The sequence below is a fragment of the Plectropomus leopardus genome, chromosome 14, assembly GCF_026936395.1.
Source record: "Plectropomus leopardus strain MGB_pleo_1.0 chromosome 14, ASM2693639v1, whole genome shotgun sequence".
In the NCBI taxonomy this organism is placed as follows: domain Eukaryota; kingdom Metazoa; phylum Chordata; class Actinopteri; order Perciformes; family Serranidae; genus Plectropomus; species Plectropomus leopardus.
In genome coordinates this window covers 17,269,079-17,287,313 of record NC_142189.1, presented here as the reverse complement: position 1 = coordinate 17,287,313, position 18,235 = coordinate 17,269,079, and the positions used below count along the sequence as shown (strand labels likewise).

At 40.0% G+C, this 18,235-nt stretch overlaps 1 protein-coding gene across 3 annotated transcripts in view; it reads left to right on the top strand.

Annotated features, from left to right (window-relative positions):
• The window catches only part of asap2a (ArfGAP with SH3 domain, ankyrin repeat and PH domain 2a), a 70,300-nt gene that overhangs the window by 35,434 nt on the left and 16,631 nt on the right, over positions 1–18,235 (top strand). For all 3 annotated transcript variants that reach the window (XR_015778653.1, XM_042500530.2, XM_042500531.2), the window contains exons 5-12: positions 7,813–7,862; positions 11,783–11,912; positions 12,397–12,482; positions 13,406–13,481; positions 13,603–13,689; positions 15,033–15,136; positions 16,333–16,402; positions 16,859–16,946. Coding sequence is in view for 2 of the 3 variants with exons in the window: in XM_042500530.2 (XP_042356464.1) it covers positions 7,813–7,862; positions 11,783–11,912; positions 12,397–12,482; positions 13,406–13,481; positions 13,603–13,689; positions 15,033–15,136; positions 16,333–16,402; positions 16,859–16,946 (691 nt within the window). In the remaining variant the exon portion in view is untranslated. The remainder of the gene's footprint in view (positions 1–7,812; positions 7,863–11,782; positions 11,913–12,396; positions 12,483–13,405; positions 13,482–13,602; positions 13,690–15,032; positions 15,137–16,332; positions 16,403–16,858; positions 16,947–18,235) is intronic.

The following is an 18,235-nucleotide window of genomic DNA, read 5'->3' as shown; positions in this document are numbered from 1 at the left end:
GTGAAAATTGAGTCAAGACCAGACAGATATTTGATCAAATAGCTACCAGAATACACCTGACTTTATGAATCTTAAAAAGTAAAAATCATGAACTTTACCTTTTATAAGTGATGAGTGCTAAAGCATTAGCATGATACCTGTAATAACTCAATATGATGAAAGTTGTGCAAAACTGTCTGCATGAAAATATGTGTTAAAGTCCCAGCATGGAGTCTAAAATCAGTCAACATAATGTATTATCCAGTGTGAGCTGGTAATCGCTCAGCAGAACCCATGAAAAGGTGTGAGTACGGGGTTCAGAACAAGTGGTGAGTTGGCCAACAGTAATGTCTTGTTCCCAAAGACTTTGTAAAAGTTTTTCAGCCCAAGTTGACTCTTTGAGGTATAAACAAAACAAAAACTGATCAAGTTGAGCAACATGCCAGCTACCCAATGCTTGTGGAATTTCTTAAAGTTATACCCAAATCTGAATAATCTTTGAAAGCTTGTCCTTCTTGGGACTTGATATTGTTTGAATTTTTTGGATACCGGTGCCGATACTAGATCTCAGCCGGCCGAGCCCCATTTGGCCCAACACTCCGTGTGGGCTAGTCTGGGCTGTAATTTCTCAATATTTTATATATAATATTTTAAAAAATAATAATAAAACAGGCAGTTCTTGTGCATAAATGACAGGAGTGGCATTGTACTTTTTCAAGAAGAATGAGAGAAAAAGAGGGAGGGACTGTGATAGAGCAAGAGGAAGAGTGAGGGAACAGCAGAGCAATATAGTGCAGAACCAGAGGAAAGAGAGAGAGTGTGTCTGAGAAGGGGATGGAAAACAACAGAAAGAGAGAGAGACAGAGGCTGCAAGAACACTTGGTTGGCAGTGTTTCCTTTCTCCTCCCCAGCAGTGGGAATGATATGTGTAACGTGCAGCAGAGAGCAGTGATATCTCTCTGTATGCTGCATCACCACGGACCGCCACGGAGACTCACTGAGTGAGCACAGCCTGTTCTGCCCAACCTGTTGTGAGTGAGACGCAGAGCCGTCAACTAGTGAAATAACAGAAGGAGGAGAGGAAGGAGAAGTGGATCAAGGAAACATGTCAGCCATCGACCTGAAACAAATTTTTTTGTTTTTTTTTAACCAAGATCAGACTCAAAAGTGCTGCCATGGAGTTAGATTTGGACAGAAATTGTGCAGGTTCAGGTAGGGTCAGGCCTGATTAAAGCTCTATACTCAAGTGTTTTTCCAAAACCCTTTCTTTTCTTTTAACAAAAAAAATCCAGACATCTCAAACTTAAAATATTGTATAAAGACATTCAAAAACTAAAGAACTTCCCTCAAGAACTTAAAAATACATACATACGTAAATAGCATTTGTTTTTTTAACAGTATTTTTGGAATATGTTATGCCTTTACAAGAGTGTTGAGACTGCAGGAAACAAGGAGAGAGAAAGACGGGTGATGATATGCAACAATTCTTCTTGCCCAGACTTTGACGTACATAGTGACTCAAACCCATAGGCCTGGGAGCCCCAGAAACTGACAATATTTTGATCAACACTTGTAACTTTCTCATCACAGAATGAGTAAACAGTATGAAAAATTGGCCTTGACATGTAATACGAGCTTTTAGTTTTTGACAGTGTTTTGATACTCGACGCTATGGACACATTTCAGTCTCTAAAAAAGCACTGAGGTTCAATACGCAGCAGTTAGTGAGTCACTCAGTCATGTGCGTCCACCGGCCGGACTGAACCCAGACGGACACTTGTTAACAGTTCCTGCAGCTCTGTAATGCAATCAGCACTCGTTACTGTCCGTGGCGGGCTGTGACCTTTCACTCTCCAGGCACATGATTGGCTGCAGTTTCCACCGAGGTATGATGCGATTAAGTCAGCTCTCTAATGAGGCCAGTTGCCATAGGAACGGCAGTTGTCCCCGTGACCCTCTGGCGCTCGGCTCTCTCTCGACCTTTGAACTATTTGTCCTCTTCTTTTCCTCTCTTGCTCTTTTGTGTGTCTCTCAAGTGCAGTGTTTTCTTTTAAGCCTCTATCTGCTTTTCTCCTCCATGATTGTGTTTCTTTCTCTTAATGTCTGTCTCTCCCTGTCTCTCTGTCCCCGCCGCTCGCTCCCCCTCACTCTCCAGTCTGGCAGTCAGTCACATTTGTAATGCTCAGCCTCTTATTGCTCATTAGCCCTCTGATGATTCTCATTACCCCAATGATATGGGGGGTAATGAGCTGCTGGTTATTTTATACCTCCGACACACACTTTTACTTGTGCTCTCATAAATGTCTCCATGGCTACTCTCCCAACTCCCAACCTGATGCTCACCTCCACAGCCCAAGGCTGTCCCCTCGTCCCTCCCTTCCTCCTTCGCCCTCTTTCTCTGTCATTATCCTACTTCTTCATCCTGTCCGCTCTCAGGGGAAGTACCTGTTAGGAGAGAGGAAAGCAGGAAGAAGTCCAGACCTATGAGAAAGGCTGTTTAGGCCGCAGTGAGAGAAAGATGAAGTAATGGGTTGATACGGATGTCATTAGAGAGGAGGAGAGATGGATTTTAAGTCTGTCTGTGGAGAAAAATCTGTCTCAATATTGATGACGAATGAGTGTTTCATGATCAACAAATAAGACAAAATGTGTGTATGACATAAAGTACAGCCAGAGTAAATGGCAGTATATTTTCACAAGAAGTTAATCAAGCTAATAGTATTTGCTTTTTAATAGTCTTTTCTGCGTATAAATGTCAAAAAAAATTGAAGGGGGACCTCATGTGATATAGAAATTGTACCTGAATTGGTGGTAAAACCTCCGGAGATAACTTTTTTGTTTAAACATTCAATTCTGACTTTAACGGTGACTGCACACTGAAATGGCTGCAACAATTTCAAAAAGCTGCGTTAAAATTGGTTTGCTATTAGCCTAGCTTTCACTATGCAGCTCTACCTACCTGCAGGTACGATTTCCCGCACAAAAGGAAGTGTATCAACCATTGTACAACAAAAGCAGGAAGAGAACTGCTCTGTTTGTTTTTCCAGGTCCAGAGCTAGCTATCCACAGTAAAGGAGTATTTTAACAGTAAACGAGTGATTTTGCAGTTGAAATTACTGTTCAAAATAGTAATGGAAATTGCAGAGGGCGGAACAAGCATTTCTCAAAGCAGTTGAATGTAGGTCATCTGTGACAAACAGTCTGTAGCAATGGTCAAAATCAAGTTGTGATAGTTTACATTTTATTTTAAAACAAATTAGATATAACTATCTTAATAGTTACAAAATGACCTCTTCAGTGAACATGTTTTTTCTTCTCTCTTCAATGTTGTGTGTGGTGATGATGCCGCTTGTCTGTAGATAGCTCTGAGAAAAACCTGCTAGTCTTTGCGACATTGGCATCAACAATAATACCACTTTGAGTCGCTAGATGGGAAAAGAATTGAAAAGGTGAAAATGTTTTGCTTTCCTCTTTAAAAGTTTCACTAATAATTTCTAATGCAGCCTCCGTAATTCTCGACCAGGGGAAAAGCACAAAAGACGTGCGGAGAAAACTAAAAACCTGAATATCACCCCAAATTATAAAAGATGCCAGTTAACTGGCATCTTTGTAAAAAGCTGAGTCCACAAGACAGTGCTAATATCACACATGACCTCTGTGTTTGGCGAATACAGTTTTGGAGTTTTTACTTGAAATTATTACTGACATGACAGAATTGTTAAGAGTTAAGATCACAAATAAATGCATTGAGCAATTTTCCACTTTTTCACAATTCCACGAGCGCGCTGAACAGAATTGTGAAGTTTTCCACCAGCACTGAAACCCAGCATTAATTTTGTGGATGAGATGCTGTAAACAGAGTCTCAAAACTCCTCACATAAATGTAACCCAATCAACACATTCAGCAAATTATGAATAAAGGCAAAATTAAGCCTACCATCTCTCCATTGAAGGCGGCAACAGGGAGACTGAGCACACTGAGGTCAGCTAAGGGCAGCTAGAGAAATATTTTTAAGCATGAAAACAGCCAGAAAAAAACATAAGTATCTCCTTGAAATAGTTGTATAGAGGAAATAACCCCTGAAGATGTCAATCTTCATTTTCTTTCAGTGCATAAAATGTGCAATCTGGTCTCCTAAAATGCTCCACAATTACTGCAGCTGTGTGGCAGTTATAATAGCCACCAGTCTTTTATTTGATTTAACTCGGGACTTAATGGCTTTCTGGTGGTTGCTGTTTGCTCGGAGCTTGTTAATATTCTGCCAGTGCTGTCTTTGGCAATGAGTGCGATGAACTAACCCCGAGGGAGGCCGCCACTAATGGCTCTGTGATGAGAGGGCTACCACCTAGCAACCTGTCACTGCTGTTACTCCACTAAAAAATCCACCATTTTCCACCTCATGTACCTCAATCACCATTTCACCACAGGAGAAATTGGCATTTTATAAGCAGGTAAATTATTCTGTTAAGTTAAAAGCTTTTTGTTTGACAGAAATATTGAACTGAAATAGTCTTTACTCAGAATACAGCTTGGTAAGTGCAGCACAAGCAGAAAATGATGGGGTGGGGTCCCTGGAAGACCTAGTAGTGTTTTCACTGAAGATAAACACACACTCAGTGGAAAAGTGAAAGAGCTGAGTCCACAAGACCTTTCTGCTAACAGCGGACTTTGAGAGTGGACGCCGGCATGACCTCATGCCAGCGTCCTCTCCTCATTGACCAGTCTGTGTTTTTAGCTCACTATGAGTCATATCAGTTCATCACCATTCAGTTACAGTGTCTGGATAGTTGCTGCAGAATCTGTGTTTGTGTAACTAAGGAGTGTGAGCAGGGGGACCCGGCACTCCTGCACCCTCTCTCATTGTTATTCAGTGGGTCATGAAAACCCGAAACACCCACGCATCCTCGCTGTTGGAGATTTCAGATAAGAGCAGATTGCCAATCGAGGCTTTTCCTCATTAGTTTGCACAATATGCACTCTATCAACTGAAACATCATCATGATCAGCAGCAGGAGTTTTTAAAGTTACTGAACCAAAGATTTACAAACAAGTAAGATTAAAGGGTTAGTCCACCCAAACTATGACAAAGGGCTTTGTCTTACTTTGTCTACTTCTAGTGCAGGATTGTGTGACAGCACATGATGTAGGGCTGGACAGGAAAAGTGCGGTTGCAAGTCAAACTTCATCTTGATGAATAATAAAATAAATTTGATGAGCCACAGTAGATTATATATCTTATCTTATCTGACAAGCTCTTGGTACAGCACGAACATGGACAAAGACACACAAACAACATAATGTAACATCTTCTCATCATCTTCTCACATCATCTGTAAAGTCTTTCAGCCTTTTACGGCACTTTACGTCACACAGATGTGTCTATCATTGTAGCTTAAACATCATCAAGGTCTTGCTCTCGCAGTATCTTAACAGTCAGACACCCCAGAGTCAGTGAAGGGCTCCAAGGCCCTCAACAACTTTAAAAACATCAACGTGTGTGAATGGTTTGGTTGTTTTTTTGTTTGTTTATTGTAGCGGTGTCTAGATTTCTACAGTGTCTGTGTCCTAGTGATGACAAAGGTAGTTTGCATGAAAAAAGGACATTTAATGAAAATGTAATGGTGGCCAACTTTGCATAAACCATGGACTGTATCCAAAAAGTGGACAGCCTCTCCCCTATTTGAAAGAGTGGGTGGACCTGTGAAGGAGCAAGGGGTTGCTCTCACTCACAACCCGAGGACACTGTTGTGGCAGCTACTTGTGACAATCACAAGGCAGCAACCTTGGATGTATTAAGAAAACTGGATCCATCGTTCAAGACAGGGCCCCGTTCATTCCTATAAAAGTTGCTCTGAGGCGCATTAAGCCAAAAATGTTCATTGTTCATGTTGTTTTACAGTATTAAATTCTTCATTGCTGCGGACCAGGTTGTACATTCATTCCTGGGAAAAGGTGTGAGGAATGTGTGACAGGAACTGCTATTCCTGGACATGTGTGGTCGTAGGTAGGAAGAGGTGATAAATTTGCTAAAAGAGGCCCCTCACAAGGGCATGACATTCCTCCTCTGTCCTCTGGATCCAGTCAGACTGGGAATGAGGGCACTTGGAGCTTGCTGCTCTCTCAGGGAGTGATCTGCCCGTGCTTCAGCCTATTCTGCACAGCCATTCCCTGCCCAGCGATGCCGGATTTTGATATTTTTAGCCTTTGTTACCATTTTTCTCGTCTCTCTGTGGCTCTGACATTTCCTTCCGTTCACCCTCTCTTTTCTCTCTGGCTCTCTCTTGACCTGCAGTACATTCTTTTAGCTGCTTCCACTATTGCTTTGGCTTTTTCTCTTCGCAGGCTCCGTCTTTCAGTGTTTTTATAGTCTTTTATGCCCTCTTTCCTCTGGTGGTTTCGGCCCTTGAGCTGTTTGGCTGAATGGCTGAGTGCTGCTTGGCTTGGTCCAGTGAACCAGACCGTGATCCTGTGGGCTGACAGGTTGAGCCTGCCACTCCTCTGCTGTTGAAGTGGAGGTCGACAACAGCGGGATCACAGTCCTCTCTGGAGCTCTAATAATGCACTAAAGCATTAAGCCAAAAACAGAAATATGTGTGCTTCACATTCATGAAATGCAATGCAAAAATGCACAGTATGCCAGGTATGCGTGCTGGTTAAGGTGCTTACTGTAGTTGTTGACAGAACATAAATGTAGCATAATTCTCTCAGTTATTTGTCGTTACTTCTGCATGCTGTTGAGCAGATTTTCTTGCTCTTGTATAAGACAACAATTAATTTAGTTGAATTGTATTTTTTAGGGAATGACATGGCCAATTGCACTCAGTAATGTCTGCTTTTGTTTGTCATAATCGCTGTTTAATCAGCAGCGCGCAGCGTTCAGGATGCTGTTTAATCAAGCGCGTTGCTCAAGCAGCTGCTGAAAGCACACCCATGACGATGAGAAATCAGCGTTGCCTGTTGTCGGTGTGACTGGCGGAATCGTGTTACGAATGCCAAAAACAATTTCACTGTGCTCCTGCCTTCCCAAAAAGTCCTCCAGAGTAACCTCGCCCAGCTCCCTGCTGACACAGCTGTGGGCCGCTCCGCATCTGTGAGGCGAATGATTCAACTCACTGATTTACATTGTGATGAAACACACACCTGCAAACACACACACACACACACATGCACACACAAATACAGAAGCTTTGCTCATTAGTGGTTGAGAAATAAGAGTATTTTTTTGAGCATGGTGTCAGTTAGTAAGCAGTGACAGTGATCATGATGGTGACATTTTTGGGATTCCTGGTTATTGTAATCATGTGGTGTTCACATAATGTAACATAATGGAAAACGTATTTTCTGTAGCTGACAACATAATGTTGCTCTAATTTGTGTCAATGTGTGACATTTAGTTTACCATCACCTACGTTTTTTGTTTTATCCCTGTGTTCAGTCTCTCTCTCTCATCCCTTCATATATGCCTGCCAACTAAAATTGCCCGTGTCTTTGAAAGAAACTGCACATATTTGCTCATTGTTCAGAAGTTTGAATACTTGTGAAAGGCAGCACGAGAAAAGGGATGTTGCTCCAGGATTCAAAGGGTTAACCCGTTCTGGAAACTTAAATGATGGACTTCAGTTTCGGAGTCAGTGTAAAAACTTGATTGACACATTTTTGCAAAAAAAAAAAGGCAAACTTGTGCAAAGGCCTCAAGTCATTCTTTTGAGTCAAAATCGCCCCCCCAAAAAACATCCCGCAATGTACTTGTAGTATGTTTATTCTCCCAGTCGCCCTGCCCCATTGCAGCCCAATATTCCTGTCTAATTTTGCTTTCTGCTCATTATTCACAGGATCTGAAAAAGCCTTTTGACAAAGCCTGGAAGGACTACGAAACAAAAGTGTAAGAAACCTTACATGCACACTCAACATGTATTTTTCATAAATAAAACCAGACTGTTAGTTACTTGGTTAAAATTGTGCAGAATGCTGAGCAATGCTTAAAACCTTGTGATTAGACAGTCATCACTAGTTTAGATCTATCAGTTCAAACCAGTCTTCACGTGCTTCATGTGTCAGTTCAGTGTTAAATTAAAATGTGGAGTGTGCGTCTTGTCTGTCTAACTTGTCTTGACTAACCACTCTCCCCCTCTAACCTCCCCCCGTGATAATCTGTCAACACATTCCTGATAATGTGAATAACCAGTCTCACCATCACCTCTCCACCTCCACACTGAGACACCGTTTCCACTGACACACCATTGTGAATGTGCATGCAGAGCCCACATGACTTTTTATAGCACTTTCATATATTTTACAAGCTGCAAAGGACATTCTTTACTGAAAGGGTAATAACATCTCCTCTCCCAACCGTTTCGATCAGACAGTACGGGCTTTGTACTGAAATCGAGAGCTCAGCCGGATGCTATGTGACTGTTTCTGACCGTCCCAACTTTTCTCATGATTTGACTCTATTGATGGCGAAAAGAGGCCGTCAATAGAGTCCAGTTTTCTGCCTGATTGGAAAATCACCCCTAATGTATCTCACTTCTCTCTTCTTTATCAAACATCCTCTGATTGTCTCTGATCTCTCTGCTGTCGGCTGTTTTGATATGCGCAGACACAAAGAGATAAATGATCGCAGCACAGCATTGATTCCTGATTTTTTCATTTGAAAGCTCTTTGCATCCGACACCCGAGTTTGAATTGTGTTTTCAGTCTCCAGGTCAGGAGTTGTCTTACTTTGAATGCTGTTAATTCAGGAAAAGTGACTTTACCAGACAAATCTTTGCTAAATTTGAACGCAGAGTGTATCTTCAGAAACACCAGTGTCTTCTGTCTTTATTTCCTAATTATTGATGAATCACCTCCTGAACTGACAGCATTGAAAGTGACTGGATTCTCCGCACGATCATCAGCTGAACAACTGTCAGTTTGGCTGGCGGCCAAACAGCCTGGCAAACATGTGTCTCTCTATTAGTCGCAGCCATGATGATGCTGTAACGCTGTTAGGGCTGAAGATTCATGTGCTGACAAAGGCCAGCAGTGTGCTCTCTTAATGAAATGAAATTTGGCTTGTTCACACTCACAAAATGGCAAATTTATGACCAAAAGTAAAAGCTGTCTGAACTTATCTTACTATTTCTGTCTTAAAGGTTAATTCTGCCAGTTTTCTAATCATGTCTAATACCTTTTGTAATTTTTTTTGGAATAGAAGCAAGAAAAACTGCTCACAGTTGATTTCATTAAACAAACAAACCTCAAGTCAAAGTTAGCAACATAACAGCGTATCACATAGCCTTTATGCACTTACTGGATGGCACAGCACACTAGATATTGTGCAACAGCAGTAATACAGAGGAAGATTTTTTTTGTTTCCTTTTGAAAGTGGTGCAACACCATGAATCATATAATTAAGGGAGCAGTTGTGAAGCAGTGTTAAAGAAATAGTTTGATATTTTGAATAATACACTGATTTGCTTTCTTGCTAAAAAGTTAGATAAGGGTTTTTGTCCACTGAAGCATTTTTTTTCTAGAGGCTAGCGTGTTTGAAAAATTCTTAGCAATGGGAGCCCGCCGTAATTACACTACGCTACAAAAGTCAGCAGCGTGACAAGGTGCGGAGCATCTTTTCTGTGGTGTACATTTGGTTGTTTTTTTTTCTTTGTGCCGAGAATTGAAAAATGTTCAACTTTGGCCATTTGTCACTTTTTATCCAGCAGTCAAACAACAATAGAGATGAAGTGGGACAACTGGCCTACTACAATGACCAACTGTCACATCTTACATGTAGCCTACAAGTTCTTAATAACATCAATAATGGAGGTGAAATATGTTTATATGCCATAATTATACTTATGCTTCTTCTCTTATGAACCCACACAGACAAGCAGGTCTTTCCCTTCATCTAGAGTAAGTACTTTACCTTGTAGCATTATCAACTGAAAAAAGCTGTGCCTCTGAGTTGCTCTCAAGCGCTCACAGCTGGGCATTTCCTAAGGAGTGCCTGGTGTTTTTTAGCTGGGAAAAACACTTTGGTGGACATGGAGCCTTAGAAATTGTTACCGCTTGCATTTGTTTGTTAGATATGAAGCTACAGCGAGCAGATAGTGAGTTTTAGGGGGAAACAACAAGCCTCTGTGTGTCAAAAGTCAATAAAATCCTCTTTCCTGCGCAGCTAAAACTCACTGATAAACATGCTATATCTTGTTTATTTCATCACTGTAAAAACCAAACTTTAAAGACATCAATTTGTGGCTCTCATCTAACTCTTGGCAAGAAAGCAAAAATGTGTATTCCCCAAAAACATCAAAGTATTCCTTAAAGACTAGTGTGTAGTTTTACATTGAATACGTTTTAAAAGATGGCTCATGCAGTAACACCACTCTGATCTTTACAGCTGAGTTGTGGAATGAAGTTTTTTGTACTTATTTGTTTTCGTCATATATTGTACCGAGCCTAGCTGCAGATTAAACAGATAATACAGTTGAACATGAGGCAGCGAAGTCTGTCTTGATGCACATGAACCAGGCTGAACAGCTCTCGAACAGCTTGCGTACATTGACGCCCTCATCCTGTCTCTCTGAGAGGGAACAAACTGCTGCATCCTTTTGTGGGGAATATGCTGTCAGATAAACAGCATATGGAGAAGAATGCCCTGTTGCATGGTCTGGTGCCTCCCCTCCGTTTGTGTGTGTGTTTTTGTTTTCATGGTTGCCTGTTCGAACTACTGTATGCACAGTTTATGGTATTTGTGCAAAATCAGCCCTGAAAACTGATTTGCAGGTAATCTAAGCTACTAATCTCATTTACTCACTCTCTACCTTTTAAAACCCTTAACCCATACTTAACTTAATCATCCCTGCATGATAATACCTACACATAATAGCCAAATTATAACAGACAGTGACTGTAAATTCCTACTGGCTTACATCTGCTTTTTAACTTTTTCTGCTTTATGTACCGTTTCCAGTTGCCGTCATCAGTGAGAAACAGCAAGAAACAAGTGTTTTTGGATGTTCTCCAAATTCACTGATGAGCTTAGTGCAGTTTAACCTCCTCTTGACAATTTAAGAAGTTCAAACAGCATAGATAGAAGTGGAATCAGTGCAGCACCAGTGCATTTAGCCAGATGTGCAAATGTACATCTGGAAATGAGTGTTTTTCTGCATCTGAGAGGCTTCTTTAGTTCTGTTGCCTGGTAGGGAAATCAACAGAAAACGTGTCTAGGGAGAACGCAATATGACCAATACTGATATTGATACTACAACCTTGAGTATCTGCTAGGGCTGCACAATTTAACGAAATGTTATTGAAATGGTGATATTTATTTATTTATTTTGATGACGGTAAAATATGTCACACCAAGCCATTATCAAAGAAGCGCTGTGGTGCTACAGGGATGTCCCAGCCTACTAATCATTTTTCAGATGTAACGAACATGCTTGTTTGGTTAATACCCTGGCAAAAACACATTGTCACCATAATTTTTCTAAGTTAAATTGAAAAGCAAAAATGGCCATTTTCACTTAAATCTCAGCTCATACCGCAATTGCAATATCTGTCAAAATAAGTGCAATTGTAACTGAAGTTACTGTTACATTATAAACCCTCCAAATCCTGGTCATTTCTAACATTATAGCTAAAAAATGACCACTTCTAACCCATAACCATTTCATCAGTAGAAATCAAAGACTTCCTTTATTTGTCGGACAGCAGAAGGGCTGATTTTACACAATGGCTCATATTTTTTCTTCCACGTTTACGACAGTGTCATCGATGTGCTGTGTGTTCTTTGACCCTTGTGATGTCACTTCCTGCCAGCACCAAGATAGAGAAGGAGAAGAAGGAGCACGCCAGACAACACGGGATGATCAGGACGGAAATCAGCGGGGCGGAGATCGCTGAGGAGATGGAGAAGGAGAGGAGATTCTTCCAGTTGCAGATGTGTGAGGTTGGTCCGACAAATGATTCAGGCACAGTTTTAACAGTTTGTTGAAATACATTCACTAAAGAAGTCATTCATAGCAAAAGTTTGATTCTAAATTAAAATATATGCACCATAAAATGTTAAAAATTAAACTTAGAAAATGATTGCACACAGTTGACAGTACATCTAACAGGGAGTAGAGGTTTGGAAAAATTAACTTTCTACTGATTAGTTTCTCCAATGGAGAGTCAAACTTATATAACAGTTGCATATTTCAGAATGTTTTTATATCCTTTTGGAATACAAACCTCGGATTACATATAGCATGTTTGCGCGGCCTGTACTTCTTTGATGTTGTACTTGAAAGATGAAAACTTTTACTTTGAGGAGCCTGGAGATGAGATGAAAGGGATGTGTATGTTTAAAATGAAGCCCTAGTTTCCTTTCCCCTCAGACTGAACCTGGCTTCCCCCACGTCTGACTAAATCTGTGTTCAATTTGTTTACAGTATCTCCTCAAAGTCAATGAGATCAAAATCAAGAAGGGGGTGGACCTGCTGCAGAACCTCATCAAGTACTTCCATGCACAGTGCAAGTAAGACAAACAGATCCTTCAGGGAAATGTGTTCAGGGCATTTTTTTTCCTTTGATTTGTGATTATCCAATCTTGTTTTTGACCTGAAAAGTCTCAGTTTATACAGTTTAAGGCACTCGCAAATACAGTGGGGGAAATATGTTTTCAACACATTTTTTTCATTAAACATATATCCAATGCAGCTATTCACATTAAATTTATAGAAAACATTGGTATAAGCTCAATGAAACCTCACAGATACAAACAATTTTAAAATAACACAGGAAAAATGTATGGTATGTGAATAATATATATCCAATGTGTGGTGGAGAAGCTCTTGTCTGCCATACCAGCTTCAGGCGTTGTATCTTGGTTGTGTTCTTTTTTTTCTTTTTACTCTGTGAGCCCTCTCTAAACTCTAACGCTACTGTAGGTCCACAAAAACAGACCAGGGGAAACTTTTCATGAGTTCTTTTTCTCTCCAGCCGCAGTTTTTGAATTTTGAGTCACATTGTGGACAATTGATCTGTCGATCTGTTTAGAGCTGATCAAATCAGATCGATGGGTGAGCGGAGAAGCTGCTGCAGAGGCGAGTGATTTCAGTTCTTTAGATCCAGCCCAATGAACGGTTAAGTTTGACTTTTGCTGCACCTGGCATTCTGCAGCTCCCTTTGTGTCCAGAGTCGCTCTGCGCTCCAGGAGTGTGGTGCAATAAATAATGGCACAATATTCCAACAGCACTTCTAATGAGCGGTCCAGCTCCAGAAATATAAAATCAATACGTGGTTGCAGATGTTGTGATCATGGCGGGCCGCCACAAATGAATGTGTGAGAAACCGTGCGAACACGCCGAATATTTTAAGTATTTCCCCCATTGTAAATGCAGACCCATTTTGTGGCGGACTTTGTCGGTGTTATGTTAAATGTATATACTTCCTGTTTAGTTTCTTTCAGGATGGTCTGAAAGCTGTGGACAACTTGAAACCTTCCATAGAAAAACTGGCCACAGATCTGCACACGGTGAGAAAAACAGCTGCTCTGGTTTCGTCTTTTCTTCAAGTGACATTTATATCATATAAATACCATCATGTGTCTCCTCTGTTCTTTTTCTCCTGTTTTCTCGATCTTCCCTTTACAACAGATAAAGCAGGTGCAGGATGAGGAGAGGAAACAGCTGACTCAGTTACGAGACGTTCTCAAGTCGGCGCTGCAGGTGGAGCAAAAAGAGGTAACACACAAATACACACACAGCGCTGAGGGTCCATTATGACCTTTCAATGTCAAAGAACATGTCGGTCAAACATCACATTTTAATCTTAATTCTCTTACGTTCTCTTCATCTCTTCATCTTAATCTTAATATCAGATGAAGAACATCCTGAACCTCTGAAACCTTTAGCTCTTCTCAGACACTAATGTAAATTTCACATTGTTTAAATGGTTGGAAATGGATCTTCAGTCTGTCTTTAAAAAGCTGAAGTGTTTTGCATTTGTTTCATACATGCATTCCTATAGTCCATAGTCTCCACCATGTAAATAGGTAGATGTAATTTTTAACTGGCCCTAGCCCTGTGCTCAGAGAACCATTAAATATGCTGCAGCTCCTGGTTTCACCTAAAGATTGTTTTCTTCTTTCCTTCGCTGCCTCCATGTGTTGTGAAACAAGTCTAGGAGAGTAAGTGGATTTCTTGCGGGAAAAAAAAAATTGTCGTTGTTTGCATCCTGTTTTCATTGTGGTGTTGCTTCTGTTGTAGTGTTAGATTAATTGTGTTTTATGTGTCTTTTTTTAAACAGCAGCATATGGTTTTGTTCAAATCTACGTAATTGCAGTGTTTCAGTGTTTTGGTTTATATTAGTTGTGCTTTTTTATTTTAAATGACTTTTCGATGAGAAAAGCTCGAGCTGCATTCCTGCTCCTCGAAGATTATCCTGTTGGCCGTGTGTTTGCCTGCTGATAATGGCACACACCAATAAAGTGATTAAAGTGCAGTCAACACCGGCCTTCAGGAGTCATCCTTTCTGTTTCCCGTCGTGTTTACAGACAGGAAATGGCATAATTCATACAAAAATCTTTGCTTTGTTTGTTTTGTTTCTTTTTTATGGTTACGTGTTTTTACATTGCAGTCAAACTTGAATCTCCAAAAGACAACTTAAGTTAAGTTTAATCCAGTTAAGGTTAAATGTGTTAAAACGGCATCCAGGCTTAAATCAAATGTGATTTGTCTTGTGATGCATTCAGAATTGGAAAAATGGCAGCTTTTTGCCACTTGCTTTTGCAGATTCTGATTCAAAGGTGTAAGAGCTCCTCTTATTTTCTCATTCCCATGTGTACGAAATCATTCAAGCTCAGCGCAGCACTCTTCTTTTGTTTTTCATACCTGCCTCCAAATTCTCAGAGGAGCAGAAGACTCAGAAGCACAGAGTAAATCTGAGCCATTTAACGCTTCAGTGGCTCCTCCTTGACTGCAATTTGCATTTGCAAATCCTACGTGCAGCACCTGCTTTCTGTTTAGTGTCTTATTTTTGTGAAAAGGCTCTGACTGCTTGTCTCTGTTTGTGTGTATTTTTCCAGGATTCACAGGTGCGGCAGAGCACCACCTACAGCCTGCACCAGCCGCAGGGTAACAAGGAGCACGGCACAGAGCGCAGCGGGTACCTTTACAAGAAAAGTGACGGGTGAGTTTTTAAAATATCTCCAGAAGATCAAGTGTGGTACTGTGGGTCAGTGGTGTAGTGAAAACCACCTAAACTGACACTAAGTCATAACCAGAACCAGGGTGACTCGAGACCAAGACAAGAACAAGGCCAAGTCAAGACCATAACCAGACCAATGCAATTCCACACTGCATGACACACTTATGGTAAAATGTTGAACATGCAAACTACAGGCACTCCTTAAATTACTCTAAAAAAACAGGCAGAGAATACAAATTAAGATTTCTCCTCATGCATCTTGTTTACTGTCATATACTGTGTGTGTATCAGTGTGTATTATGTGCCCTTTTTTTACTGTGTGCAAACAAATACAAATACCAAGTAGCTCAAATCAACTTAACCACCTTTATTTAACTTTCTTCTTTCATTCTTCAGTTTAGTGATATCCATGCAGTTGCAGTCTTGAATGCACTTGAAATATAATCCTGACTCTTTGTATAAGACTGAGACAAGATCGGGAAAAAATATGGTCGAGTCAGAGACGAGACAAACACATTTAAAAAGTGGTCTTGAGAGCAAGACCAAACCTGTGTACTACAACACTGCTAAAGGTTAAGAAAAATACATTTACTGAAAAGAATTGTTATATTAGTGGGTTTTTCTTTTTTACTAAGTTTTAAAATTGCAATAAATATATTAAATAACCTTTTTCATACAAGAAAGTGAACAAAGATTTTGCCTATTGCAACTGTACAATAATTTTCTTTAAAAAATTCTCATTTGACCACACTGTGCCCATCACAGTGTCCCAGAACCCAAGGGGATGTCTTCAAATTGCTTCTTTTATTTGTCCAAATTCCAAAGATTTTCAGTCAACAATAATATAAAACAGAAAAAAAGCAGCAGATCCTCTTATTGGAGAAAGTTTTTGGTATTTCTTTTCTTTTGAAAAATTACATAATAAAATATGAATCATTAAAATAGTTGCAGATTCCTGTTCTGTGACTCAACTCGTCAATTAATGAGCTTATTGTTTCAGGTCTGACATTAAGGATGCGGCTTTTTTGTTTTATCAGAGATATGAAAACACTGCTCAGCCTGTGTGTCATAACTAATGCATGTGTTCTGTATTATAACGTGATCATATTAAATATTTAATCTCAAGTGTCTGCTCATTGAGTTCACTGACTGACTAACCCCTGTGTTCCATGTCACAGGTTGAGAAAAGTGTGGCAGAAGAGAAAATGCACGGCGAAGAACGGATACCTCACCATCTCACACGGCACTGTAAGTAAACAATAACACAGTATGTTTGTTCTAACGTAAACCAATTCCACACTTAGATTCATACAAATATGAACAGACGTCGATACCTGCCTCATTTGGTCGCACACTTGGCAGATTCAGCGTCCTTCTCCCAGCTGGTCATTATCTTCACTCGTTTACCACGAATATATTACCAGAAAGCAGCAGAGTTGATTTAACATTTTCCTCACATTGCCGCCTCAGCTCAGCCTCTTTTAACTTGAACTCTGTTTGTTCCCTTATAAAGATTTAGCTCTGGCCGGGTCAACTCCTCTCAGTTACGCAGTTCGTCTCACACGTAGCAGCTTATCAGATGTTTCATTTGGCTGCAGCAGCACTCAGATATGGTTAAACAAAACACTCTCACTCATTTATGTTGTTGTTAATACCCTCCACCCCCCCCCCTCTCTCTCTGTTCTTCATCTCTCTCTCTGGCAGGCTAACCGGCCGCCAGCTAAACTCAACCTGCTCACCTGCCAGGTGAAACACAATCCTGAGGAGAAGAGAAGCTTCGACCTCATATCCCGTAAGTTCAGCCCTCTCTTCCTTCGCCGTCTCATTTTATGTGTCGCCTTACTTGCCTCTGTTTTTCTCTCCCTAATCTGTATACGTTGCACTCAGATGCTTCATTTTAATTAGCTCCATTCATCCAGACAGCAGCGGGCCAAGATTTGTTGTGCAGCAGTGTTTTTATATTTAGCACACAGCAGCAAGCCAAAGATAAGCTTTTTTTTTCATAAATATGTATTAACACATCTCAGTCTCGCATTTAGCCTTAATCCTAGAATAAAGTAAAAGCAAGCAAAAGGCTGAAATTATTAAACCGATAATTTATTTGTCAAGTAACAAAAAAAAAAAAAAATCAGTTTTGCTTTTAAGGCACTGAGAAATGATTAGGGACATTGTTCAGGATTGATATTAATTATGAAAAATATCTGCAAATCAATTGATAATGGAAATAATTCTTGACATTGTTTGTTTTTCCCCGTAATAATAATGTCAAAAAAATTAAGTTAACTGCACTTTTAAATCTTTACACTCTGTAGACACAACAGATCAGTAGCCCAATTTTGGCTTTTTCCTTTTTTGGCCAGACTGGGACATGTGTCAAACATTTTTTTTTTTTTTAAGTTTTTTTAAGTTAAGTTATGTTAAGTAGGCCTGTAATAATAAAAAGGTTATCAACATATTATACAATATATGGACATGATGCTGATGCAACAACACCGGCAGCATATCAGCCATATGGGTGTAAGTGCAGAGGTCCTGGAGCACACTTACATTTTCTAAAATTTTGTATTAAGTCTCAAACTGAGTTTTTTGCTACTATACTGGTACTGGTACTAAAGATTCATGTGTGCACAACTTTCTTGTATGCATTAAAAGGTGTTAATTAATTTTTTTAATAAAGTATGTTAAATATTTTTCTCATATTCTGGTGTGTGAATATTCTTAAGAATTCAGTTCCATTGCTCTTTTAAAGAATGTACTTGCATAATTATGCAATAATTTTATCATTATGTCAGTGGCACAAAATTGCACTCTGTCATATACACACACAGTATATGACAGCACTCAAATTACAATAATATTATTTATTCCAATTTTCATTTTTATGTCATTGAGAGATGACAGGTAATGAGTGGGAGGAGATAGAAGGGGGCATGATATGCAAAAAAAAAATAAAAACCCAAAAAACAACAACAACAACAGCAACAACAACAACAATGCAGGTCATGGTCATTTAAGATTTGTTTCATTTTTCCACACATGAGAGTAAATGCAATTTAACTAGAGAGGTTGAGCTTCAGCCAC